This window comes from Rana temporaria, chromosome 3, assembly GCF_905171775.1.
Source record: "Rana temporaria chromosome 3, aRanTem1.1, whole genome shotgun sequence".
NCBI classification, from domain to species: domain Eukaryota; kingdom Metazoa; phylum Chordata; class Amphibia; order Anura; family Ranidae; genus Rana; species Rana temporaria.
This window is the reverse complement of record NC_053491.1, coordinates 145642990-145669433: the sequence shown is the minus strand read 5'-3', so window position 1 is coordinate 145669433 and position 26444 is coordinate 145642990. Positions and strand designations below refer to the sequence as shown.

The 26444-nt window shown below is 41.1% G+C and overlaps 1 protein-coding gene across 1 annotated transcript in view; it reads right to left on the bottom strand.

The window, feature by feature from the left end:
• The window catches only part of CPNE8 (copine 8), a 335485-nt gene that overhangs the window by 38609 nt on the left and 270432 nt on the right, over nucleotides 1-26444 (bottom strand). The window contains exon 14 of the mRNA XM_040343623.1: nucleotides 2618-2664. Coding sequence (XP_040199557.1) covers nucleotides 2618-2664 — 47 coding nt within the window. The remainder of the gene's footprint in view (nucleotides 1-2617; nucleotides 2665-26444) is intronic.

Sequence of the window (26444 nt, the reverse complement as noted above, 5' to 3'; positions counted from 1 at the left end):
CCGAGCATGCGTCGAATTGTTTCCGAGCATGCGTCTGAATTTTGCGTGTCGGAATTGCTACAGACGATCGGAACCAGCTCTCAATCTTTTGTTGGTGGAAATTCCGACCAGCAAAAGTGTGACGGAGCATACACACGGTAGGAATTTCCGTTCAAAAGCTCACATCGGACTTTTGCTGTCGGAATTTCCGATCGTGTGTACGGGGCATTAGACTTTCTACAGCCAATACACATTCTAGAACTGGTCGCAAATCTGTACAGAAAGTCAGGAATACCAAGACACTATTCTTCATTGGAATAATAAATGTTTAGTATATAAAGTCTTCTTTGTAATGCCAAGCTATGTCATTAAAATTACAAATATAACATGCATTTCTATATCGTGTTCATAGTCCAGTCAGTATATTCTATTATTTCTGGAATTTTTTAACACATACGGTTTATTAACCTCCCTGGCGGTATGATTCTTTCAGAAAAAACATGCTGAAAGCGGTACCATTATTTGCAAGGAAATTTGGTGTTTTATACTGTAGGCCTTTAATTTTTAGAAATAACTCACTTAAATCTGACCAAACAAGATTCTAATAGGCATCCCGGGTATGAATTTTTTTTTAAAACAAAATTATAAATTATAATATAATAAATAATTATAAATAATTATAACAAGTAATAATATAAATGTAATCATCTCAAAATCACTGAAATTTGCTCAGTTGCAGAATTGTCGCTATCATTATTTTTTTTTTTTATGACGAATTTCCCCACAAATTGCTATCGCACAATTATGCAAGTGATTATAATTTATTATCGCTGTTTTTTTAGCTGCTCTAAAACCATTTTTGACATAAAAAGACACTTTTGGTTGCTATGGACAATCTACAGTTTGCAGGCAGAAAGAAAGGTTTTTATTATATAAAAGTACATGTAGGGCACTGCGCAGACCACTAGGGACAAGGGGGGGATTACAGTATACTGTATGTAATGTGTTTGTTTACGTTTTTGAATTTGGCGCCGTTCTCCGCTTCCGTGCGTCGTAACGTCGCAGGGAACGGAGAACAGCGGCACAGGAGGACGCTGTGTGAATCGAGCGAGCACCCGCTCGCTCACACAGCGCGGTGGCATCGCTGGATCCAGGGACAAGGTAAGTAAACAGTGCCTGTGGATCCAGCGAGGCGAGCCCGAGTCTGACTCGGGGTTACTGCTCGCAGCATGAAAATCTAACCCCGAGTCAGACTCGGGAATACCGCCAGGGGGGTTAAACAATTCCAGAAAAAACAAAAATGCATAATTCCAAGTAGTAGTTCTTAAGAAATCTTCAGTTGGGATTGATTTATTTTGAAAGTAAAGAAAAAGAAAGGGTTTCGGACCTTGATGTAGCTGAAAATTATTTTAAAATGATTAAAGTGTTACTAAACCCACAACAGTAAAATCAGTCTGTATATGCAGTACAGCCTACTTGTTATACTCACTGTGGAACCTAAGGTTTTAATCCTGAACCATTGTGTAAAAAGGCTGTTTGATCCTGTTCTCTCTGATCCTCCCCTTCTTCCACAGTCCACAATCCATCTCCTGATAGTACAGAGCCTTGGGGGGGGGGGCACTCTGCACATGCTCAGTTTGGTGTGTATTGCTAGAGAGTTTTTATTTTATTTTGCTAGGGTGCATGTGATCAGCTAAGGGCCAATCGGCACTGTCCAGACAGAGGGTCAGGTGTCCTGCAGTCTCATAGAACAGTCAGAGGAGAATAAAAACTCCTCCTACAAGCTTTAACTAGTGCTTGGCTGGACACTGACTATATACTGCTGATGAGAAAAGGAATTTAGCAGTTTATTTACTAAATCTATTACATTTCAATGTTCAATGCACTGTGGGAGACCAGATATAGTGAATGAAGGGTCCTGGGTTTAGGAACACTTTAATTAGCAATAGCGAGAAAACAATATTATGTTATATCAAAAGCACAAACGTTGAGAAATGTCAGCAATAGAAACACAACACAGACAGCAAAAAAAATCACAGTTTTTCTTGAGGGGGAAGGATTAGAATCTCAATCAGGATACTACTTCTATCTCCCTATTGTGGGGATTACATCCTGATGACCACATAATAGGAACACAGACAGCAAAAAAGTTGTTTTATTGCTTTCTGATTGACTGTTGTAGAAGTTCCACCTCATGTTCCACTAACACAACAGGTTAGGGAAAATCTCACGGTGGTGACCACACAAAGGGAGAGACATTTCTTCAATAGAAATGCAGACAGCAATTAAATCTTACAATGGTATAAACTTTTACACACACTTTAATTACAATACAATATTGCTTTATATTTCTCTGTTGGAGAAGTTCTCTTTACTTCATACCCCAGTGATTACACAGCAATTTAGGGAAAATCTCATTGTGGTGATCACAAAAAATCAGAAGAATCTCCCCAATATGGACTCAAACAACTTTGAAATCTGACAAGGGTTCAAACCTTTCCATATTCTAACCAATAAGAAGAGTTCTGCTTTAGCTTAGTTATGCACTTTGCATGATTTTATAGAAGTTCAAATATTTAGATACTGTACTTTGGAATTTAGTGCCATAAAATGAGGCATGCGCAATACATATTCTTACCATTTGATGCTGTGAAGTCTATGGCGACTGTGAAATTGATTTGGGTCCTACAGATAAAAAAGAAAAAATAATGCAGGTGTTACTCTGCTGTGTTATACATTTAATAGATTATAAGTAGCATGCAAGAAGTCATAATAAGTTGCATGCAGCAGCTTTTATCTTTCTTTTGAAGAAAATGTTTAAATGCATGAAACTTTACTCATACAGTAATTCCCTAGCATAAATTTAGACCAGTGTGACTATATGCACACCTACACAGACGTGACATTCATTTACAGTGATCTGTGAATGAGAGAACTACAAGTACCATCAAACATTGCGGCTGATGGCTTGTGGTTCTCAATTGACTCCAAGGGCGTTGATGAGCACTTCCATAGTCTTTCACAAGCCCTGTAGCTTGTAAACAGTCAGCTGATATTGGATATATGTGCTGAAAGCTGAAGGGCTTGTCTGCAGGATCCTGGCATTGCACCACTGATCACGGGTGCGATGCAGAAATATGTGTATTTATTTTTTCCCAAAAGCTGTTAGCCTTTATTCTATACAGAACTACAAAAAAAGTATGGGATGAAGTTGGGTGATCAAAACTATCTCCCTCCTACCAACATATCATGTTGTACTGTACCTATTCTTTTATTATACGAGTCAAATTTTAGTCTGCGTACACTCCCTGAAAAACCCATGTTTTCTAGAAAGCTTTTATATCTCAATAGATGTTAAGCTATCACCAGCAGTCCTTCTTCCATCTAAATATTGTATTGTATGCCTTTATTTCTGTGATTGCATCTTTACCTCTCATTGTACAGAGATGTAGTGGCATTGTAAAAATGTTTTAAAGAGTGAAAATCTATGCTGGAAGAGATAAAAAGGGGTTGGTGTGTTAATATGAACCACCCCATGGTCTCCCAGTCCTTTAAAGTGGTTCTAAAGGTTAAATATTTTTTACCTTAATGTGTTCCTTGCATTAGGCCCCTTTCACATGGGGCTGTCCATTTTAATGGACTCCGCTTGCTCAGCCGGGATCGATCTGTTGATGCCTGCTGCATCAGTTGATAAAAGGTCCATCTCTTCTCACTGTGCAGGGAAGGACCAGTTAGAGCCCCGCTCTCCTGTATGGGAGATTGTATAAAAACAGACATCTGTCTGTTTTCATCCGATTTGCCAGACGGATGGAAAATATCGTTTTAATACATCTGCATTTAGCGGATCGGAACAGATCAGATGTCAGCGGACATGTCACCGCTGACATCCGTCGCTCCATAGAGGTGCATAGAGCATCCGTTTAGGTCCACCCGAAAAACTGACTGGCGGACCTGAACGGTCCGCATGTGTGAAAGAGCCCTTAAGGTAAAAAATGTTTATACATTAGCATCCCACCTCACCTCCTTTTACCTACCTGAGCGCTCATTCGATCCAGCGATGTGCACATCTGCAGCTCCTCTCTCCCATCATTTCCAGATCTCACTGGCTTTGCTGGGGCACCCAGAGTCATGGGGTCCCGCTGCTTCAATCAAAGCCAGTGACAAGGGAGCGGGGCCGAGTGTCAATGGCTGCAGCAGTGAGCCTCAGGAGCGAGCATGCACAAGTGGCTTCCCTTGGAGGCACTTGTCAGAAAGGAGGGGCCAGGAGCATTGGCGGGGGAAGAAGAGGACATTCACGATCACTCTGTTCAATTCCACTGCACAGACATGTTTTTTTTTTATTACATTTTAGCATAACAATCCCTTTAACCTAGTGTCCTAAATTTCCCAAATTAAGTATTTGTGTCTTTGGAACTTTCTAAATCCCATTTTCTAGGCCCACGTGTCAAGTCTACCAAATATGCCAAGAAAACTGAAGGCAGTGATCAGAAGCAGAGTTTGTAGAAGGTTTATGGCAACAGTTGCTTGATGAAGAATGTGTAATGCAAATGGTTGGAGGCTGACCCGTGGCCTTATCCTATGGCCCACACTTAAAGGGGTTGTAAAGCAATTTTTTTCCCCTAAATAGCTTCCTTTACCTTAGTGCAGTCATCCTTCACTTACCTCATCCTTTAATTTTGCTTTTAAATGTCCTTATTTCTTCTGAGAAATCCTCACTTCCTGTTCTTCTGTCTGTAACTACACACAGTAATGCAACACTTTCTCCCTGGTGTGGAGAAAGCCTCTTGAGGGGGGAGGGGGAGAGCAGGCAAGTCAGGACACTCTCTACTTTGCAGATAGAGAAAGGAGCTGTGTGTTAGTGGGCGTCCTGACACTCCTGCTCATCCCCTCCCCCCTCAAAAGGCTTTCTACACACCAGGGAGAAAGCCTTGCATTACTGAGTGGAGTTACAGACAGAAGAACAGGAAGTGAGGATTTCTCAGAAGAAATAAGGACATTTAAAAGCAAAATCGAAGGATGAGGTAAGTGAAGGTAAAGGAAGCTATTATGGGGAATTTATTTTTACCTTTACAACCCCTTTAAGCTGCAGTTTGAAAATAAATAAACAGTAACTAAGTTAAGTCTTATATCTAAAAGGGAAACAGTTGGTGTTTTACCCAAGCTGATAACATTTTGAAAATCAGGGGTTTTCTTTTTCTATTTTTAAAAGTAGAAGGGCACAGGGGGAGTTCAAATATAAGCGATTACAGAGGAAATAACTGTAACTTAGACATTTGAGAAAGTATCTAAAGATAGGAATGTGGTTCTAGAGAACGGGAGCTATATCTGCACCACATACACTACAGAAAATCTAGTGCATTATTCATCTAATATAACCAACTCCTCCAGATCTCTGTTGTCATAAACCCCATGTGGTATCTGTGAAGGTCACAGAACATTTAAAAAATCTGATCATGTACAAATCCTGCTAAAAAGCTAAAGTGTTTTCAACAACTACGGAGGTCAGGGTGTTGCTTGGAAACTATAATCTACCATGCTATTTTTATGACTAGAAGTCACATCACAAGCCATTTTATCAGCAAACAATCTGCAAGGAGTGTTTAGGCTACAGAAGGTTTCTTAGCTGTTGCTGTGTGTGTGCACTCTTGTTATGTTAATTAACACATTTTAACCTGTTTTAAAAGCCATAATAATATAAGCTAAGCCCAAGAGAATGTATTGTTTTCCTTTATTTAGTATATAAACACTATCCAATACCTATTACCTAGTGTGATGTATGGCATACCACAGGCCACTTCAGGCACACTTGGTAGCCCTTAACAATGACATTACGAGTAGCTACACCTATCAGATCTTGCTAGAATCAATTTCACACAATTCAACAAAGTAGAACTAAGATGGCTGGTCATGTGTGACACTGTGAAATAAATGTCACCAAATTCAGCTCAATCTAACAGAAACAGATACTATATTCCATTGCGAAAACCGTTGTGAACCGGCCTTCTGGTTTGTACTGCTGATGAATTCTCTAAATGCTAATGGTTAGGAGCATTCTTCTGTGTAGAGGTTACTGGCTGGAAAGGTGGTCTGGTATTGTTACCGTAGAGATTTACAGTAGCCGTTACCCTACACTATAAATAGTGTAGGGTAAAAAAGAAATGACTGCACCTCCAAAGGTTCCAAAACAGCATGCCTCTAATAAAAATCACCAGGATACACCAGATATTTAGTCACGTAAAAGCGTTTTACACATCCAACCTGTACTTAATCATTTGGTAGTAATTAAGCACAGGTTGGATGTGTGAAACGCGTCTACGTGACTAAATATCTGGTGTCCCTGGTGTATCCTAGTGATTTTTAATAAAGGCACATGAAACATTTGGATGTGCAGCCATTTCTTCTTTTTCCAAGTATTCCACAGAGGCGGGCTGGGGCTAGCATTCCTACTTGGTTCCAATAGGGTCATTGCACACACCTGGAGCGGACGATTCTTTTTTCCTTGACTATAAATAATGGAAGCCTCCATCCCTTTGTAATAAGCCGCAGGAAGCTTTTTCATACACATTACTAATCCAAAGTGACCCCCTTGGTAGAAGTTAGAGAGGTATTAGATTATGCCCCTTCTAGGTAAACCATGGTAGTTATACTACTGCTTATTGGCATGATTCGCATTTAGGTGGACAAACCTGGCATTTGTCTCAGGCCCCCAAGTCCCAAAGGGCCTTAAACACCAGTTCCTGAAAACTGCATGCTCCCCTCTCAGACAGCATGGTAGTGCTCTACACTGCTAAGCTGATGGCAGGCCTGGGGGTGGCAGAAATTAACACTTTTGTGAGCACTTATTCATTGCCTGACCTTTCATTTTATAGACATAGCTGGTCGCTTAGTTTTCTCTGAAGGCTATGATTCCTGTTGTACAGGAGAGAGCAGAACACTGTGAGCCCATTAGGCACCCATTAGGCAATGGTTCCCTGCAGGAGAGCAGCACGAAGCCAACTGTTACAGGTACATTAATGAAATTAGATTTTAACACCTCCCAGCTGCTTTTCCTGAGGTGGGACAAATCAGTATAGTAAAACATCAGTGAGAGAAGGAGCAGACCAGTATGAGGTATGAGAGAGTGAGTTGCCAGTACTGTCTAATTTCAGCAGGCTACTAATATTTACACTCAGGCCCCGTACACACGATAGAATCTATCCGCAGATAAATCCCATCGAATGGGTTTCAGCGGATAGATTCTATGGTGTGTACACTCCGGCGGATATTTATCCGCGGATATTTCCGAATTCCAGCAGATAAATATTTGTCGACATGCACAGAATATCTATCCGCTGGAATCGGATCCCACGGATGGATCCGCTCGTCTGTACAGACTCACCGGATCCATCCGTCCAAAGGGATTCCCCGCACGCGTCGTAATGATTTGACGCATGCGTGGAATTCCTTATATGACAGCGTCGCCCCCGTCGCCGCGTCATAATCGCGGCGACGGCGCGACGCGTCATCGCCAGAGGATTTCGGCGCGGATTTCAATGCGATGGTGTGTACACGCCATCGCATAGAAATCTGCTGAAACCGTATCCGCGGATAAATCCTCTCGTGTGTATGGGGCCTCAGTGTTTAGAATGATATAAACTTGTCATGTTCCATTATTTAACAATTTATGGTGTAAAAATTAGCCATTCCTATCAGTCTCTGCACCAAAAGAACTTAAATTCCAATGTCCCTACTACAGTTACAAACTGTTCTATTTATATATTTATATAGCTCTTACATATTTCACAGTTCTGTACAGAGAACACTGTGCCAGTCACATCTGTTTCTGATGCAACGGAACTTACACTTCCTAATGCCCCTCCACAGTCACATATAATTATTATACATTTATACAGCTCATAAATCTTCCACAGTGCTGTCAAGAGAACAGAGGGTCCCTCATATTATCAGTCATATTAGTCTATGTTGCAGGTGAGTTTACATGCAGATATCCCCTCCACAGTCACCAACTGTGATTAACAAACAATGCAAATGGTGCTGGAGGGCTATTAAACCCAGAGTCTCTGTATAAGTTCATAAAAGTCCATATGGGATTATAATGAGTAGAAGAATGGTGGATCAGAGTACCTGCGGCAGCACCCTTGGAGTGAAGCAACTCAGTAGATACCAAAAGGGAACAGAAGGGGCGCCAGACTAAGTGCAGCAATAAAAACACAATGAATTGGCAACTCACATTTAGTGAATCAAAGCAGGTATTTAAAATACTCCATGGCCAGGCTCATAAGTTTCCCGGGGCGGATCTTTAAGTCTGCTGGTAGTTCTCGATCCTGCCCCAGGTTGTGTAGGGTATATTAGACTGCCTTGTAGTCAATCCAATTAGGTCTGACGAAGAAACAAACTGCTTGCTGTGGGGGCACGCAACAGGAGGGAGGGATCAGGAGTGTCAAAGAGGAACCCTAGAAGAGGAGGATCTGGGCTACTCTGTCTAAAAACTGCAAGTATGACATGTTTGTTATTTTTATAGAAAAAAAAAACAAGACTTTACAATAGAATTTTTATGGTCTGGCTATCGGTAGACACCTAATGTAATGCACCTCATCCCAAAATTGAATTAGAGAACAAAAGAAAGAAGACGGGACTATAGCAATGGAAGACTCAATTACCATTTAGTAAAAAATATACAATACATTGTATTAGTTGATTATACAAAATTAATAAAACTAGAGCAAAATTACTGAATCAATTTGCGGTAGGGTGATTCCAAAGTGGTGGTTGCATCAGTTGTGGGCTGAGAGGATCATACGTAGTCCCTACATGTTTTGTCCATTGGGGCTTCGTCAAGCAGAGTTCTACCTAAAAGTGAAAGCTCCACTTACCTGCTCCCCCCTTCGGTGACACATTTGGCCCTTTTCAGGGGGAGCAGGTACCCGTTTACACTTCCATCGGAGGTACGTGAGAAGTCTGCCCCCCCTCCTCCTCCCTTCTCCTTTCACCACAACCAGGACAGTAAGAGAGCACAGCACGCTACGCAATGCGCAGCAAGAAATCGACTGTGAAGCCACAAGGCTTTGCTGTCGATTACGCTTACTGGCTATTGCGGCGGCAGCACCTGAGAGCCGATTAAAACATCTGCTGGGGTGCCGACATCGCTGGATTCCAGGACAGGTAAGTATCCTATTATTAAAAGCCCCGGGCGAGGGCCCTGGCTGAGCTGCCGCGGGTGCAGATCTTGGTGGTAGTAGCAAATATTCACTGTTATAGTATGTTTTTGCGTACGGCAAGTAATCCTTATAAAGGTGCTTGTAGTGCAAAAAAAAAAGTCTCAAAAAAATATATAGATAAACAGCAATCTTCTTTCTCAAGAAAAACATGCAAAAGTCCCAAGGTGCAAAAAGAAACACTCTGTCACGAGTAGTGCACCAAACCTCCACCTCTTAACCTCTTCCATACAGGGCTTTTATACACACATCCATACCAGGCCTATTCTGGCACTTCTCCCCTACATGTACAAATCATCATTTTTTTGCTAGAAAATTACGCAGAACCCCCAAACATTATATATGTTTTTTTAGCAGACACCCTAGGGAATAAAACGACGGTCATTGAAACGTTTTATCTTGCACGGTATTTGCGCAATAATTTTTCAAACGCCTTTTTTTTGGAAAAAAATTGTTTCATGAATTAAAAAAATAACAAAACAGTAAAGTTAGCCCAATTTTTTTGTAAAATATGAAAGATTATGTTACACCGAGTAAATAGATACCTAACATGTCACGCTTTAAAATTGCGCACACTCGTGGAATGGCGCCAAACTTCGTTACTTAAAAATCTCCATAGGCAAAGCTTTGAACATTTTTACAGGTTACCAGTTTAGATTTACAGAGGAGATCTAGTGCTAGAATTGTTGCTGGCACTCTAGCGCACGCAGCGATACCTCACATATGTGGTTTAAAGGGCGTTTACATATGTCGGCGGGACTTGCGTGTGCGTTCGCTTCTGCGCGCAAGCTACTGGGGACAGGGGCGTTAAAAAAAAAATGTATTTCTTTTTTTTTTTTTTACATATTTATTTCTTTTTTTACACTTTTTTTTTTTTATTATCACTTTTATTCCTATTACAAGGAATGTAAACATCCCTTGTAATAGGAATGTGTGTGACAGGTACTCTTTATGGAGAGATACGGGGTCAATAAGACCTCACATCTCTCCTCCAGGCCTGAAAGCATGAGATCGTGAAAAAAAATTCACAGATCTCATGTTTACCGTTGCTTAGCAGCCGCAATCCCGGCTTTGTTTACTTACGGGACCCGGGCGTGACGTCATCACATCGCGCCCGGGTCCTCCGACGGTCATAGAGATGACTGGCCAGTCATCTCTATGCTTCCTGCGAGCGCCGGACGATTCGTTCTCCGGGCCCCCGATGGCACGGGAGAGCCCGGAGAAGCACCGGATGGCGGCGGGAGGGGGGATGTCCCCTCCCGCCGCCTGTAAGAACGATCTAGCGGCGGAACCGCCGCTATGATTGTTCTTACGTTGTGCAGAATCGCCGGCACAAGAGAAGGATATCTGAATGATGCCTCTAGCCGCAGGCATCATTCAGATATCCACCCGGAAAGCCCAGGACGTCATATGACGTCCACTCTGAACGGCAGAGGTTCTTTGTGGATGTCATTTTACTATGGGCCGGTAGGGAAGTGGTTAAAAACACTCACCAGATTGATGAGATATCACCAGCGATTCCTCAGCATCCAAAACCTAGAAAGCGGTGATAATTTCTCTGTATATAAAGCTCACACCATGGAGCCCACAACAATAATTTATAGTGTAGTGATTTTTTTTTTAAATGAGCTGTTAAGCATATAAAAGTACATAATCCACGTAGAATGCATAAAATACAACAAGGCAAACACACTCCAATTGCCGCCGTTCCGGCTAAGCTGCATGACGTCAGCACGTACAGACCCCTCCCTTTACAAGTTGGATCGCAAGATGGATGCTCTGATCCATAAAGGGTAAACAGGTGCAGGAGCTGAAGGGGTTAACACATCTATATATTTTCATTTGTTTGCAAATCCCTATAGAATTCTATTGACAGATACAACCTTATCACAAAGACATGGCTTCAAAATGGTTCATTGGAAACAAAAATAGACAACCATTTGTATGCACACATGTTATTTGGGGTCACAGCAAGGGCTTCAGCAAATTCTTCTATTATTTATAAGCAAATATGATCCCTCACTATTTTTAGATGTTATTTTTGCTTGTATGTATATTTCTTTGTTAAAAATTCTGTACAAAATTGCACATCTGCTCTTCACATGTAATAATAATGTATCTTCATTGTACATTCAACCTAGGTAATTACACCAACTAAATTGAAAAGTGTGAGACCAATGAATAATCTCAGGTGTTTTGAGTGAACTGAAGCATTAAATGAATTTGAAGTACAGTATGCAAAAATGCAATTAAATCATAACACACTAAGGCTTTATTCATACTTCCCTTACATATTTGTTTTATTTAATTGCAGAGAAATGTAAAACAATTTTTCTCAGATTACTTTTTCCTGCATTTACAGTTGTGCTCATAAGTTTACATACCCTGGCATAATGTATGATTTCTTGGCCATTTTTGAGAGACTATGAATAATAAACAAAAACTGTTCTGTCACTCATGGTTAGTGTTTGGCTGAAGCCATTTATTATCAATCAACTGTGTTTACTCTTTTAAAATCATAAACTATCAGAAACTACCCAAATGAAACTGATCAAAACATTTAATACCCCAGTTCATAATACAGTGTATTGCCCCCTTTAACATCAATGACAGCTTGAAGTCTTTTGTGGTATTTGTGCAGTCTCTTCATCTTCTCAGAAAAAACTTTTATAGTGCAGAGCCCCCTTATACTTACCTGAACCTGATTGTTCCAGCGACTGGGACAAGCAGAGCATCCCAGCCACTGTCTTGGGTCCTCGTTGCCTGGATTGATAGCAGCAGGAGCATTGGCTCCTGCTGCTGTCAATAAAAACCAGTGACACCGAGTGTGCTCGTAAGAGTGCCCCAATGGAAATCGGCTCTCCGTGGGGGAACTCGAGAAGAGGCAGAGCCAGGAGCACCACTGGGAGACCCCAGAAGAGGAGGATCGGACCCCTCTGTGCAAAACCCTTGCACAGAGGAGGTAAGTATATGTTTGTTATTTAAAAAAACAAAACACCAAAAAAACCTTTACAACCTCTTTAAGTTACTTAACCACTTAAGCCCCGGAAGGAATCTCCCCCTTAATTCCCAGGCCATTTTTTGCGATACGGCACTGCGTGGCTTTACAGGCATACCCCACTTTTAAGTATGCAATGGGGTTTATTTACTATCGCTGGATAGTCCAAAATCAGGCTCACTTCTGCATAGAAACCTATGAGCTTCCAGGTTTTATTAACAGGCTTAATTGAACTAGCTGGGTTAGAAGCTCATTGGTTTCTATGCTATCTATGTGAGCCTGATTTTGCACTTTCCAGCGATAGTAAATAAGCCCCATTGTGTACTTAAAAGTGGGGTATGCCTGTAGTTGACAATTGCGCGGTTATACGACGCTGTACCCAAACAAAATGTAACTCCTTTTGTTCCCATAAATAGAGCTTTCTTTTGGTGGTATTTGATCACCTCTGTGTTTTTTTTTTTTTGTGCTATAAACAAAAAAAGAGCAATAATTTTGAAAAAAATAAATATATTTTTTATTTTTGCTATAATAATTATACAATTTTTTTTTTTTTTTAAAAGTGTGTTCAGCAGTTTAGGCCAATATGTATTCTTCTACATATTTTTTGTAAAAAAATATCGCAATAAGTGTATACTGATTGGCCAATGTGCATCTGCTATGGCTCTTAAAGAAGCCGATGTATAGGTACGGCGATTCACACAGGGGACCCAACCTGCCACCATAAATGTACATAAACACGTCGGGAAGTGGTTAAAGTTGTTGTAAACAAATAAAAATAACAAACATACTTACCTGCCCGTTGCAAAAGTTTTGCACAGAGAGGCCCCGATCCTCCACTTCTGGGGTCCCTCGCCAGTGCTCCAAGCCTCTTCTCCTTATCAGGTGCCCCCACGGAAAGCCGCTTTCCCTGAGGGACCCTGCTGCGACCTTTGATTTTTTCCATCCTGTACAGAGCTACAGGCAACAGGCAGTGTGTAACAGGAGCCTGGCATTGCACCCACAGTCTGCTGATCGTGGGTGAAATGCTTTCCAGGCTCCTGTTATAAAAATAATACATGCACATTTTTTACCTGCAAAAAGATGTGCATTTATTATTTTTTATGTAAAAGTGAACTGAGCCTTTAAGTTCTACCCACTTTACTCAAAACTAAACCATAATTATGCAAACAGGGAGCACTGACTGATTTCAATAGCTACATTATACATACATGTCATGGGTTACTAATTTCCTTTTTTTCATATAAGCCATTCGATCAACACTACGGCCAGGCAACTAGCATTTTCAGAAGGACATTGATGATATTTTTAATTTTGATAACATTGATGATAGCGTATATATTTCTCTGAGCTTGAAAACCCAATAACAAATGGAAGTTACTATAAAAGAACAAAGTATTAGACCTGTGACAAATTGATGTGACAAATTATTATCACCTCTGCTTCTTTCCCTTATTCAAACATATTATAGAATTCCCAACACCTCATCTGTCTCTGAATTCCCTTCTGTGGCAAGTTTTATTGCTCACACCATTACTTTGTGTGACCTATAATATCGATGTGGTATTTGAAGTGCATTGTTCAAGTATATCTTTCCAACACTGAAAAGGTCTATTTATAACAAAAATCTGCCATATGTAATATAGCAGCAAGGTAAAAGGGTTTTATTTAATCTAAATGAAATGTACTGTACTGTATAGAAAAAATACTAAATATGTGTACCAGTACGCACCATATTAAAAGTTTGATTAACTAGCTGTGCTGTCTGTTAATAACAATAATTTAAATACAAAAGATAGTGTCGTTTTGCTTTTCATGCCAAATACATGCACAAACCATTCTTCTACAAAGATTTTTCTTAGTTCAAATGACATATAACCAGTAGAGACAAAATACAACAAAGATCCATCAACACTTTTAGATAGAAAATCAGAGACACAGTAAACGTGCAAAGGCTTAACGTTACAGATACCTAATGAAAGCACTTTATTGAGTTTATTGGAAGTGCCGCACCATGATTTTAAAGTGCCTCCCTAGTCGAAGCAGTTTATTTCATTTTGAAATGATTACCAGTTATATCAAATTTCCAAGTAGTTATAAAACAAAGATGTGTTCATTAACAAATAAATGTATTTTTTTAAACTAGTTAAAGAACCTGAATTTAATTTTATCAGCCTCTTGCAGAATTTTATCAGCCTCTTGCAATTTTATTAGCCTACAGTATACATATTATACTTAGGGATGAGCCTGATGTTCGAATTGAACGCAAGTTTGACTCGAACATTGGGTGTTCGCCTGTTCACTGAATAGCGAACATTATGCGTTTGCGGCAAATTCGAAGGCCGTGGATCACCATTTAAAAGTCTATGGGAGATTAACATGAAAAATAAAAAGTGTTCATTTTAAAAGGCTTATATGCATGGTATTGTCATAAAAAGTGTTTGGGAACCCGGGTCCTGCCCCAGGGGACATGTATCAATTCAAATAAAACGTTTTAAAAATGGCCCCTTAATATCCATACCAGACCTGAAGGGCCTGGTATGGAATTTGGGGGGACCCCCATGCAATTTTTTTAAAGTTTGGTTCGAGGTTCCCAAAGGGCCTGGTAATGAGTTTTATCTAGATTGCCAGGCCCCGACAATTCATTACAGCCGCGAGAAGTTTTAAATTACTTTTTTTTCCTATAGAAATGTCATTTTGTTGCGGGACTGTTCTAAACAAGGGAAAAATGCGGCACTTTACAGGCATACTATAAACACCCCCAGGCATGAAATTTAAAGGAATATTTCACTTTTATTGTTTCACTTTAAGCATTATTAAAATCACTGCTTCCCGAAAAAATTGGCTCTTTTTAAAACTTTTTTTGCATTGATACATGTCCCCTGGGGCAGGACCCATGTCCCCAAACACTTTATATGACAATACCTTGCATATAAGCCTTTAAAATTAGCACTTTTGTTTTTTTATGTTCGTGTCCCATAGACTTTAACGGTGTTCACGTGTTCGAACAAATTCTTTGCCTGTTCGCAAGTTCTAGTGCGAACTGAGCCGAGGGGTGTTCGGCTCATCCTTAATTATACTTGTATATCAGCTTGTTAATATAGTGATCTCTTGTAGAATCTACCCTATTTGTATTACTCCCTGAGGAAGACAACGGAAGTTGAAACGCGTCGGAACACATCCCCACATATAGAATTTCAATGTGGCTCTTCGGGGTATAAATGTATTCATACATGTGATCAATTCGCACAAGGGACTTCTATGTTTTTAAATGTTTGTACTTTTTTTAAATATGATGTACGATAAGCTTTTTGTATTTTAATGGTTGTAAAATCTTTTTGGTGCCTTCAAAATTCCACCAATATACTCCCCATTTGCTGTACCTTCATTGTCTAGTGAGCTGAATGAAGGAGGAGAATAGACACCCTCCCTCCTCTTGCATTCTTTAAATGTAACAATGAAAGTGATGTCATCAACCTGGGTGTGTGGCAAGGCTGAATACATTTCCAAACTGCATAGACAGCAATATATACATTTATCAGGTAAAAGAGCTCCCTTGCAGGTCACCTGATGTGGACATGCTTATTCCATGTGTCATACCAACCAATGAAGGAAAGCATGAAAACGTGTACCTCTAAAAACAAGTAGGCAACTGGCAACAAAGGAAAGCTGAGAACCTCTGACCTCTGTAGGGTATTGTTTTTCCATAGGGAACATGTATAAATAAGTATAACTAATAATCATTTTCTACAGCTTTATTTGTTCCATCAATTTAGTAAATGTCAACTTAAAAAATACAACACGGCTTCACATGAGAACCAAAAGCAAGTTGATGTTGAATACATTCGAAAAGAGGAAGTAGTCAGTCATAAATAGGGAAGAGGAACAGGATTAAGTTGTCAGTCATAAATAGGGACTTACTGGCTACAAAGAAGGCAAATCCCACAAGCGTGACAAAGTATGTTATTTATGAAAGGCAAATCCACCTTGCACTACAAGTGCAAACTACAAGTGCAAAGTGCACTTGAAATTGCAATGAAAGTGCACTTGGAAGTGCAGTCGCTGTAGATCTGAGGGAGACATGCAAGGAAAATAAAAACAGCATTTTAGCTTGCACGTGATTGGATAAAAAAATCAGCAGGGCTTCCCCTCATTTCAGATCTACCCCTCAGATTTACAGCGACTGCATTTCCAAGTTCACTTTCAGTGCAATTTGAAGTGCACTTTGCACTTGTAGTTTGCACTTGTAGCGCATAGTGGGTTTGCCGCTCGTAAATAACCCCCATTGTGTCGACTAGTCACAACCAATCACAGAAATACACTTAGAAAGGCAGAAAGCAGTAAGAGGCTGCAGATACAACAAATCACTCATATACTGAACTTAGAAAGACAAACGCAGGGTAGTGTAGTGAGAGTCAAAGCAAGATTTGCTGTACATTTAGGCAGTCTCATAGGGTTTAGGGCTTGGGTCAGAGACTGTTGGTGAGAAATAGCAGTTCACTTCCCTGCACCCTATGCAGAGTTTGGTATTATAAAGTGCATCTCCATAAGCTAAAGGGTACCCTTCTCCAACCCCTTTCCACCCACAGCCTCCAAAGAAAGATCATCTCCCAGACCAAAAAATAAATAAAAAATAGTCAGTGATGTTCACAAATGTAAGCAACAAATGTTTTTACAGATGCCAACTGATAGTATGAGATCATTTGAGGCACAGAGGCTAAAGAAGGTTCTTCACACAAACAAAGATATATGTAAGCTGGTATAGACCGAAGACTGTCCCCAGCAATAAAAACTGGGTGGATGATTGGCATGGATAAAAGGTAATCCAAAACATCTCATAATAAATAGAGCAGAAGCACCCATACCTGATATAGGCTGTACAATATAGTAGAATAACATAACCAATCACTCAAGGTGAGGGCAAAACTGGTAGCCCTGTTTTGAAGCGGAAAGATCAAATCAAGCAAATCAGTTTCATAGTAAGAAAGAGCAAGCAAAATATGGAGTTGTGAATGAAGGAGAAGGAATAGAGGCAACAGAGCACAAAGCAAGAGTGCAAGCTAAACTGAAAATCAGAGAATAAGTAGAACACCAAAAACAAAATATCACAGATTTACATTTCAAAACATACTGAAGGACCACCAACAAAAGCCTATTAGGTTTTCCTATGGAGCATATTGACATTTCCATGTAGGTGCACCCACACCTATTCAGAGGGCAACATCTGATCTTCTTAAGTCTAACCTTATGAATAGTTTGTAAGGGAAGAGTTTTGTATTTTGTGGGTTTCATATAACATATTCCATATTGGTGGATTGGCTTTTTAGCTCTTTTTTATTTAGATTATAGTACATTACTCTGAATTTGATAAAAATGCAGGTAAAACTGGACCGCCTTATTGAATTGCATATTTGCAAACACTTTCAGCTTCATGTCTTGCTAAAACTTTGGAAAATTCTACAGTGAAATATAAAGATTCCATTATACCATGTAAAAGTCTATTGAGCGACTGGAACATTAGAGTAAGGCCGAGTACTCACGAGCAAACATGTCCGTTCGAAATGTCCGACGGGCTGTTTCCGGCGTACAAGGCTGTTTTTTCATTTGGCCCGCTGGCTTGTACACACCAGCGGACGATATTTCCCTGCGGACCTGAACGCGTGCACGTAATCCACGTTTGACGTCACTATAAAGGGAAAGGCCAAAGTCAATGGCGACGCCCTCTGTTCCGCTTTTGCTAGTTACGGCTTTGCTCGTGTTAGTGAAGGTTTGGTTAGAGCTGATTCGCGCTTCTCGGTCTCCAGGCTTTAGCAGGTAGTATTTTCTCGTTCAGTGCGTGTGCTTGTGGGTACGTAGTTGGCATTCGGGTACAGGCGTGCAGTTCGTTCTGCTTAGCAGATTCGTACTGTGCGTTCGTATCTGTGTGTCGTGCGTTCTTTGCAGGTACCGCTGGATTTGATTGTGCTTTCTGTTGGAGTGTGTTCTTGACTGACCAGCCGGCCGGTTTGAAGCCATGATGGAGCAGCAGCGTCAATTTTCGCGAGTTGGTGCTGTTTATGGGATGGCTGCTGGATATGTTCATTATTCCAGTACTTTGGCCAGAAACAGGGGGCGGAGGCGTTTCTGGACCAAGAATTGGTTGCGCCAGCGTGACCAGTTCTCACATATGCCTCTGCTTAGGGAACTCCAGGAGAATAATCCTAATGACTATAGGAATTTTCTCCGCATGACGGACCCCGTATTCAACAGTCTGCTGGATCTTCTGTCCCCCTATATCACGAGGCAGGACACTGTGATGCGCCAAGCCATCACGGCCGAGCAGAGGCTTATTGCCACGTTGCGGTACCTGGCGACTGGGAGGAGCCTGCAGGACCTCAAGTTCTCGACAGGCATCTCTCCGCAGGCGCTTGGGGTCATCATACCGGACACGTGTGCTGCCATCATTAAAGTTATGCACGAGGAGTATATGAAGGTAAGTTTCCTCATTTTAACCTCACAATGTGTCTTTAATAATGTGGCAAACTAACTTTTTATTTTATTTCCCAGATATGCTGTGTGTTTAACTAACGTTCCCTTTTCTCACTATGCATGTTGATATCAGCTTTTACATGTTCTTTTTATTTTGGCCTACCTGCATATTTTGATCTTACCCAATATTAACCTGTCCAGCATGCTATCTTCGGGCCAACCCCCACCATGCCACTTTTTTTTTTTTTTTTCTAAAAACAGTTTTAACACCCCCCACCCCCCCTTCAAAGTGTTTTTGTCCCCATCAGAGGGCTGTGGAGTCTCTTATTAATTAAGTGGGCCTATATATTTGTGCCCCGAAATTCTCCCTTCATAATTAGCAAATGCTATTTTAAAAATGTAAAGTTGCACAAGGATGCTTGTAGGATTATGTTTGCAATGTTTATGTGCCAAAGTACTAAATCTCTTTTTTTGTTTGTCCCCACAGCTACCCTCCACACCACAGGAATGGCAGTCTGTGGCTTCCCAATTTGCCGAGCGGTGGGATTTTCCTAACTGCGGTGGAGCAATAGATGGGAAACACGTCCGCATTGTGCCCCCACCCCACTCGGGGTCCTACTATTATAATTACAAGGGTTATCATAGTATCGTGTTGATGGCGGTGGTGTCGGCACAGTATGAGTTTCTATATGTGGACGTGGGGAAGAACGGCCAGATGTCAGATGGGGGAGTGTTCGCACGGACTGATTTCTATGATCGTCTCCAAACTGGTGGTCTGGCATTGCCACCAGATGAAGATAATGTGGAAGGACTTCCGTTTGTGTTCCTAGCGGACGAGGCTTTCGGCCTTGGACCTCACCTAATGCGGCCTTTTCCCCAGAGGACCCTCACCTTAGAGAGGAGTGTGTTCAATTTTCGGTTGTCCAGGGCTCGGAGGGTAGTCGAGAATGCCTTTGGGATCCTCAGCAACCGGTTCCGCCTGTTCCTGACATCGATACATTTGGCGGAATATAAATTGAACACCATTATATTTGCCTGCTGCATTTTGCACAATTTTCTACGCAGGCACTCCCAGACGTACCTAGCCTCCATGGGCTCTGAGGCAGGACTACCCTCAGAGAACATTCCTGGCCTGGACACTGGTCGCGCTGGCTTGGCCCCCCAATCTGCTCGTGAGGTACGCGACAAATATGTTGAGTACTTCATGGGTCGGGGGGCCATTGCTATGCCAGATCATATTTCTTTCTAATTCGGCCCCCAAAGAAAGGAATATTCTCACAACTAATAAATAATTACACCATTGGACTTTATACAGTTGTTTGTCATTACTGCTTTTTCTCTATTTTTCTGTCTTCCAGGTTATCTCCAAAAATAGTGCACTTCTAGTGCCAGATTTACTTACTCAGATGTATTAACTAACCACATTTGCACATTATTCACTCATCTACAAACTGGGTATTCAGTCTAGAAATAAGAAGCCACTCATTTTTCTGCTTTTGATGTCTCATATTTTTTTTTTTATTTTATTCATTTTTTAACAAGAAATGTGTATTTTTAGGCAGAAAACATTTCCTGCAAATTCTTGAGACAAAATATTGGCTTTTAATTATTTATTTTTTTGTCTTTATTGACAGTGATTATCAATAATAATGATCGAAACACAATGTAAGAATAATTTCACTGAAACTATACGCAAGAATTTTTGGGCTTGTCATTTGTTTGTGTCTAATTTTTTCAACAAGATTTTAACACAACACAAAAATTTTTTAATTTTTTACCAAAATTAGTTAACTTCTTTCTTTAGGTGAGATTTATTGTTCGTTTTGTGATCTGAAACTGGAAACATTTACAAACCAAAAAAGATCAACACCAAACAAAAATTTAAAAAAAGAACAGCAGTCAGTCATATGGATGGTGTGCTTTCACACTGGAACACGCCAAAATTTCTAAATGCACACATTCAGTGCAAACTCGCCAAATGTCATTGGTTAAACAGACAAATGGCCACATGTGCTATCTGACATCATGGGTGATCAATGTCTGTGTTTTGTGGGAGCAAACCCTTCCTCTCAACTACTTGAGGATCGAGGAGGGGTTTGTACCCACAAAGCACAGACAATAGATAGTCTGTGATGGCAGATAGCACATATTGGCACACTGTGTGTGCATTTAGAAATTTTGGCGTATTATAAAGTACAAAAATTAAAAAGGGTTTTGTGGGCGGGGGATGGGCGGGGGATGGGCTTCTGTGGTTCAGTCTTTGACACGGCCCATCATGTCAATGATATTTTTGTAATTTTGGTCGATGACTAGCATCCTTTGTCGCATGTTCTCCATTTCCGTGCTACACTCTGAAATGACATTTCGCACATTCTGCTCCATGACTAGCATCCTTTCCCGCATAATGTCCATTTCCGTGCTGCACTCCATTAGTTGCTGTATAATGATAGAAGCACTTGCACGTGAAAAATGTGCTACTCCATCTTCATCCCCTAAAAATAAACAAATTGGCATTCAAAATATGTAAATAATTTCCAGCCTATCTGCATATGTTTGGCCCTATTAATATAGGGGTGACACTGACCTGATGGCCTGATAATTTCCACATCCCCAATTTCTTCATCTTCTATCACTCCTCCTTCTTCCACCACCTCCCCATCATCTTCTATCACTCCTCCTTCTTCCACCACCTCCCCATCATCTTCGACTCCTCCTTCATCCATCAATCCACCTTCTTGCAATTCGCCAAATTGTTCTTCCGCCACTTGCCCTTCATCTGATATAAATTCTAAGTCCAAAATAACTTCTTCCTCCTCTCTTCCTTCCTCCTTTCTTCCTTCCTCTTCTCCTTCCACATCCTCTTCTCCTTCCACATCCTCTTCTCCTTCCACATCCTCTTCTCCTTCCACATCCTCTTCTCCTTCCACATCCTCTTCTCCTTCCACATCCTCCTCTCTTCCTTCCCCAGCCTCCTCCTGCTCAACATGTGGAGGTGTTTGATTTTCCGGGTGTCTGGCCCTCTCTGCCTCCTCCAATTGCTGGCGTCTTCTTTCCCCTATAAGAAATAATAAAAAACAAAAGGTATACTCATCAGCACACAGATATTGGATATCATAAATCGCACACATTGCATAGACGATACATTTATGATGATTTTTGGTTGTTTATTCTTTCAGCAATCCTCCATTTTTGGCGTAGTTCTAGGCCAAGCTCTGATCCTGCCCCTTTTTTGCAAAGAAGTGACACAAATGGATGTCACCCCAAAACATTAATTCTCGTCGACCCTCCAAATAAATATACTTAGATTTTTGAGACACAGGTGCTTTGCATTTCAAGATGTTAAAACATCAGCTTTATTTGCATTTTGGAGAATGAATCTTGTTTGCCTGTCACATTCACTCAATTTAATTTCTGTGATTTTGCTATTCAACAATGTTGGAAAACCAAGTTTGGGGCCAGTCAGCCATGTCCAGGTGTGTTGTTCCTGGAGTAACGTCACATTTTTGCTAAACAATGTCATATTACGCGTGTTTACTATTTCACAAAATTTGTTTAAGGTTGTTATTTGACATAAACACAATACAGTATCTACACGTGTTCAAAAGTACAAGCAGGCCAAGGAGGCAGATGTGAAAAAATACATGTCAACACATTATTGCAGACATTTCCCCCCCCCCTTAAATAATATGGACTTACTTTTACGCAGAATTTTGAGTATCTTCTTCATGTGATGTGGCTCCCTCAATTTTAAATCGGACCAACGCTTCCGTAGTTGCTCCTTTGACCTGGTGACACCAAACATTCTCCTCATTCTCCTTGCCACCTTGTCCATTATGTGTGACTTCCTACGGTTCGGTGTTTTGTAGGGCCCACATTCACCATCATAATCCTTCCTCCTCATGATGTAAACCAACTCCACCATTTCTTCGAACGCCATATTAGTGGCTTTATATCTTTTAGGCCTGGATCGGGACGGTCCAGCCTCTGTCCCTTCACTTGCGCCATGAGAGCTCCGTGCCCGCTCGTGTGACATCGCCATCTTTCCTTCCCACAGAGATTAGGGGCGTGGAAACGAGGAAATGTCCCGTCAGGGGCGGAGATGAGGGCGGGGATTATTGCATATGCGGAGTGTCGCGAATGCCAACAACGTATTGACGTAGGTTACGCGGAGAATATTCGCGCGATTCCAGAACCTACACAGTTAACGCCATATTTACTTTTTCAATTGATTAGGGGCATGGCAAAGGTGACGAGGGCGGCGTTTCATACATACGCGGAGTGTATAAAAGGCGCTTGACGTGATTACGTAGGTTACGTGTTAATTCAGCGAGCGGAAGAAACGAGGATTGTGAGAGAGGCAGGTAAGAAATTTAAACATGGGATCAGCAGCGGGCTCTAAAATGTAGAGCAATGGGATGGGGGTTTGGTCTGTTGGTTGCACAGTTTTATTAAGCTATTATGTCTCTTGGATACCAGAATGTGATTTTCATACCCAAATGCTTTTGTAGACATCACAAAATAGAGAGATCAAAAATGCTGTGACTCATTATCAATTATGTAGGGTGTATTCAGATCAGGCCAAGTATTGTTCTGTGTTGGTTGGACAGAGGTCATTAGGAAGTTTCTTTCATGTAATCAATGCTGAGGGGCAGGATATCTACACATGCAATAGTGCCTTGATGAATGCTGTCATTTGTAATAATTGTGTATGGTTGTAGATTTATATTATTTCCTGCAATGTAACCAAAGGGGCGGCATGTATAAAAAAAATGTTAGCTAAAACCAACCAATGGGGCAGAGCTGGCCAGCATTTTCTAAACAAGAGACACTGTGTTTGTATTTCTATATAGGTACTACTTTTTAAACAACATATTCTATCAATGTAAATGCTGAGGCTTTTTTTAATAGTGTTTTTGGTTTCTTTTTATTTTTTCAATCTAGAAAAAAAAAGAGTAAATCCTAATTTCCCAATGGATCTCCTGCAGAGCCAAGAGATTATCCAGCACTTGCTGGATAAATTTAGGGAAATGCCCATCCTGTGGGATTCAAAGCAGGACCATTACCACAATAAGGACGTACGAGCGGCAGCACTTGAACAGCTAGCAGCATACATGAGGACATGGGTGCCAGAATGCAGTGCCAACATGGTGAAGGATAAACTTGCCAACCTCAGGGGCACATATAGGAGAGCGTACAAAGCTCACCAAAAGCAGCTAAGATCTGGAGCAGCAGCAAGACCACCAAAGGAACCCAAGCTGTGGTATTACAACCAGATGTCATTTTTGCGGGATCAACTGGAAGGCAGGGCATCAATGTCAAGTCTGAATCCCAACCTTTCCTCCACGCTACCTCCCAGCGGGACTTCCCCAGATCACCACAGCCCTGCAGAGTCGGATGAAGAGGGCCTGGCTGACAGAGAGGCAGATCTGCGCCTCTACGATGATGAGGTATAGTAGTTTCATAACTATTTATGTAATAATCTTAATTATTGTTTGATTCTTGACTTGATATTGGTTAATAAAATACAAGCTGGGAAGTAAAAATCTAAAATCGTGGGCAAACAAATAGGTGTCAGGGATGACAACTGCAGGGGTCAGAGGGTGAGTCTGTTTTCAAGTTTAAATTCAAGGCAAAAAATAAGATTCAAGCATGAAAATGTGAGTGAGTATATTCCTAAATATATTACAACATGTCCCTTTTTTTTACACAGGAAGAAGAGACCAGCCAGGAGGTGGCAGATCCTCTCCTCACTGTCAGCCAGGACGAAGGGGTCAGTGGCAGCCAGGAGGAGGCCGGGCCCAGTGGCGTTGAGCAGCTCCCCAGGACAAGCACCACCAGCCAGGCTCCTCCCCTTTATATTAGGCCACCAGGCCGTAAGAAGAAATTGGGGGCAGTGGAGGAAGCCAGCCTGAAAATGATTCAGGAGGCGAGTGCCATCATGAGGGCCCCCCTCAACCCCACTGAGGCCTACAGTGCCTCCGTGGCACATGACCTCAATAAAGGCACGGAGGAGCAGAGGCAATTGGCCAAGGGCATCATCAACCAGGCCCTTTGGTGGATGCAGAGGGAGCTGCTGACCCCAGACACTGGGCTATGTGACCCGGCCCGGCTTGCTGAACATCATACTCCTGCTGCCACATCATCCCCACCTGCAAGGGCCCAGGGAAGACCCGCTGGAAGGCAGCCTGGAAGGAAGGTTGCAAGGAAGAGGAGACGTTGATGCCCTGCCTTCCATTTGATCCCCCACAAATGGCATCTTGTTTGGACTACCACAGCTTGGGTTCCTTTGGTTATGTGCTGCTGCTTCAGATTTTATTTTGTGTGCTTCCTGAGGTTGGCTAGTTTATCCTTCACCATGTTTCAAATGCAAGTTTGCATGTATGTTGCTAGCTGTTCAAGTGCTGCCATTCTGTTTTTGATCCTTTTTATAATTTGCTCAAATAAAAGCCTTTTTGTTGATTTGAAAAACGTGCCTATTGTTTGTAATACTGTGGGTATTATTTTAGGCATCAAACATTACAAACAAATAAAATGTTTAATCTAAAATATTCACTAACTCATGTGGGGGGGGGGGGGGGTCATTTGGTGTGCCAACATGGTAGACAATTTAAACAACCTTCAAAAAAATCATGTTAAATATACAAACAAAAGCTAAATCAAAACTATTTCCTATTAAAATATTCTAAATGGTGACATAACTATAAACACCTAAAGAAAGTGGGAAAGATAACCATTAAACATTAAAAGCAAAAAATTTGAAATGTGGAGGACCACTAAAAATATGATACGTCGGGCCAATAAAAGTTTGCAAAAATCTTACTACATCACAGCTAACAAATGTCACTTTTCAGTATGGAACAACTCAGTTGAAATAACATGAGCTAAATAACTGATTAGTTATAGCAAGAGAAGAATGAATAAAACGACGGCATCAAGCATTGGTTATTGTGTGTTTTGCTTCAGTGTTCTATTGCTAGAATTAATCTTTCTATTGACGAATGTGCCATATCCCAAAGAAACGTGAGTTTTACCTGAACGAGCGCTCCCGTGGCCTCATTTAGTCTGAGCATGCGCGGGGTTTTTGTACGTTGGTTTTGTGTACTCACCACCAAACATGTACGTTCGGACAGGATTTGAGCGGACGGTTTTAAAACAAGTTTGGAAATAAATGTCTGCTGAAAAACGGCCCGGCGGGCAAATGTACGGTGAAATTCTGTACGCTCGTAACTACACACGACCAAACATGTATGCTGAAACTGGTCCGCGGGCCAGTTTCAGCAAACATGTTTGGTCGTGAGTATGGGGCCTAACTGTCAGGAATATTTAATATACATGGACACTGTAGAGGGGCTCCAGTCATAAAAGGGACTAATGTCACTTTGAGGCTAATTTTCAACATCTTTTTAACACCATGTCATTTTAGAGCCAGTCACCTCTGGCAAGACAAGCATCAGTTCTCTTACTGCGGGGATCTTATAATGGCTCCAGACCTGGCAGCACAATTACTGTTTTTTTGAGCTCACGTTTGATCCACTCTCACCACTTGTACTTAGCTACACTGTCTAGGACTTCCAAAAGATGTAATCCAAAAACTCCATGGTTTAAAATAGCAAAGGTTTGGGTCACTAGGAAGGTCAGCTAGTTAACCGCACGGCTGTCTGAACACTCAGCAATCAAATGTAGCGGCTTAATTAACTACAATCAGACAAGCACATTCTCTTATGTAACACAGACTGCCCTTTAGTAAATGTAATATATAATCAGAAAAATATACCCAATTATACTTT